Genomic DNA, 2,722 nt, shown 5'->3' on the forward strand with positions numbered 1-2,722 from the left:
TCAGTTTCCCTACTCATTAACACTCCAGCTTTAAAGGTTCGAAAGGCTCTGATCCACAATTGCTGAATTCTTAATGGCAAGACAGAGTTTAAATATTCGGTGTATGGGGAAAATTCACTTGTTCACCCCACCTGCTGAGGCGCCAGTGAGTACATATCGAACTATTGGGGTTTATTCTGCAGTTAATTACACTGAGGACAGGACTATGCTTCCTGAGAAATTGGTTGATGCATCAATTAGTTCAATAATTTTACATGTTAACCCTATAACTGCGATCATAATCAGACATGAAATACAATTTTCGTCAAACAATATCACCTTTCAATGGCCGGGGTGGTACCCAGCATTCCTGGCGAAAGAGAATATGTCCTATTATCACAATAGCAGATGTATGCACATGCGCAGCGGATGTTGGTGAATAGAGCATGCGCCGTGCGTGTTCAGCCTGATCATGCGCAGTTTGGGTGCTGGAGCTGCAGGGACGCGGCGGAGTGGATGCACAGGCTTCAGAAACACCCAGTGGAGGAGGCCTCAAACCCAGAACAAGAAGCTCCCCGTCCCCAATTTGCACCGACCCCGGTGGTAATTGCAGAACCTCTGTAACTGGGGAGATAGGGGTAATTCCAGTGGATCAGAGACCCAGGCCAATGGTCTGGGGACAGGGGCTCAAATCCCACCCTGGAGTTGGGGAAGTTTAAATTAAATTAATAAAGGGGGAGGAATCTGGAACATAAATCCACTTTCAGTAGGAATGACCATTACAGCTATCATCAATTGTAAACTGATGGAAACCTGCTGTCCTTCCCTAGTCTGGCCTACAGGAGATTCAGACTCTCAACAGCCCTCTGACAAGGGTAATAAGGGGTCAGAAACAAATCCAATGAAACCCACATCCCATAAAATAACAAAGGAAAAATTGATGGACTTGGGTTAATGACAGTCATCTTCCTCGGGGGGCAGGACATGTGCAGGGTCATCACTGACCCTGTGCGGTGGCACAGTGGTTAGCACCGCAGTCTCACAACACTGGGAACACGGGTTTGATTCCGACTTTGGGTGACTGCGGGGAGTTTGCACCTTCTCCCCTTGTCTGTGTGTCAGGCTTGCCTCCTGGTGCTCTGGTTTAGTCCCACAGTCCAAAGGTGTGCAGGTTCGGTGGATTGGCATCCCTCAGTTGCCCCTTCATGTCTAAAGGTCCGGTGGTGTTATGGGAATAGCGTGAGGGAGTGGGTCCTGTCGGGTGTTCTTTCGGAGCGTCAATACAGACTCTGGGCTGAATGGCCTCCTGCACTGTAGGGATTCTATGAGATATATATGTAAATGTTCTGAATTGCTATCCTGGACTGACAGCAATGGATTTTGGAACTCCTTTTATAGGGTGTAACACCGCAAACTCAAACCAAAAAAAATATTTGTCTCTGTTGAATTTTTAACCTTCGACATTGTGTTCACAGGATGTTGGACAAGCAGGAGATGAAGGCAGGAAACTCAAACCAAACATCACATCAGGATCTGACGCGATTGCCTAAATTATTGTAATCTGAATATCATTTAATCTTGAACATGGAAGGAGAAAACAATGGAGAGAAACCGTCCACGTGTTCTGTGTGTGGACGAGGATTCAGCCGATCATCTGGCCTCTTGAGACATAAATGCAAACATGCTGGGGAGAAACCATGGAAATGTGGGGACTGTGAGAAGAGGTTCAGATACCTGTCTGAGCTGAAAACTCATCAACACAATCACAGTGGAGAGACACCGTTCACCTGCTCCGACTGTGGGAAGGGATTCACCACCTCATCCATCTTGCTGACACACCAGCGAGTTCACACTGGGGAGAGACCATTCACCTGCACCAAGTGTGGGAAGGGGTTCATCTGTTCATCCCACCTATTGAAACACCAATGGGTTCACACTGGGGAGAGACCGTTTAGCTGCCAGGAGTGTGGGAAAGGATTTACTACCTCATCCATCCTGCTGACACACCAACGGGTTCACACTGGAGAGAAACCATTCACATGCTCCGAATGTGGGAAGGGATTCCCTACCTCGTCTATCCTGCTGAAACACCAGCGAGTTCACACAGGGGAGAGGCCATTCACCTGTTCGGATTGTGGAAAGGGGTTCACTGATTCATCCGACCTGCTGAAACACCAGCGAATTCATAACGGGGAGAGGCCATTCATCTGCTCTGTGTGTGGGAAGGGATTTACTCAGTCAAAGACCCTGCAAAAACACCAGCGTGGTCACACCGGGGAGAGACCGTTCACCTGCTCTGAGTGTGGGCAAGGATTCACTCAGTCATTCATCTTGTTGAAACACCAGCGTGTTCACACTGGGGAGAGGCCATTCATCTGCTCCAGTTGTGGGAAGGGATTTACTGATTCTTCCACCCTGCTGAGACATCAGCGAGTTCACACTGGGGAAAGGCCATTCACTTGCTCCAAGTGTGGGAAAAGATTCACTCAGTCATCCAACCTGCAGAAACACCAGCGAGTTCACACTGGGGAGAGGCCATTCACTTGCTCCAAATGTGGGATGGGATTCACTCCGTCATCTCACCTGCTGAAACACCAGCGGGTTCACCAGTGACTGCAGTGATTGGATTTTGATGTTAATCACATCCAGGACCAAATCTTTTTATTGGCATCTGTTTCTGCTGAGGTTAATAGACCCCAGCACAGTTGTAGGACATGTTATCGATAAAAGTTAAAAAAAACAA

At 47.9% G+C, this 2,722-nt stretch overlaps 1 protein-coding gene across 1 annotated transcript; it reads left to right on the plus strand.

The window, feature by feature from the left end:
* The first annotated feature begins 424 nt into the window (after positions 1-424).
* LOC140419191 (uncharacterized) lies at positions 425-2,722 on the plus strand. The gene is made up of 2 exons (XM_072502969.1): positions 425-582; positions 1,455-2,722. Exon 2 carries the CDS (start codon positions 1,564-1,566, stop codon positions 2,590-2,592), a length of 1,029 nt encoding a protein of 342 aa, XP_072359070.1. The 5' UTR covers positions 425-582; positions 1,455-1,563; the 3' UTR covers positions 2,593-2,722.

The sequence above is a fragment of the Scyliorhinus torazame genome, chromosome 5, assembly GCF_047496885.1.
Source record: "Scyliorhinus torazame isolate Kashiwa2021f chromosome 5, sScyTor2.1, whole genome shotgun sequence".
Lineage (NCBI taxonomy): Eukaryota > Metazoa > Chordata > Chondrichthyes > Carcharhiniformes > Scyliorhinidae > Scyliorhinus > Scyliorhinus torazame.

What these genes read in the sequence shown, in the direction of transcription:
- LOC140419191 (XM_072502969.1), top strand. Translation starts at nt 1,564, where the DNA reads ATGGAAGGAGAAAACAATGGAGAGAAACCGTCCACGTGTTCTGTGTGT.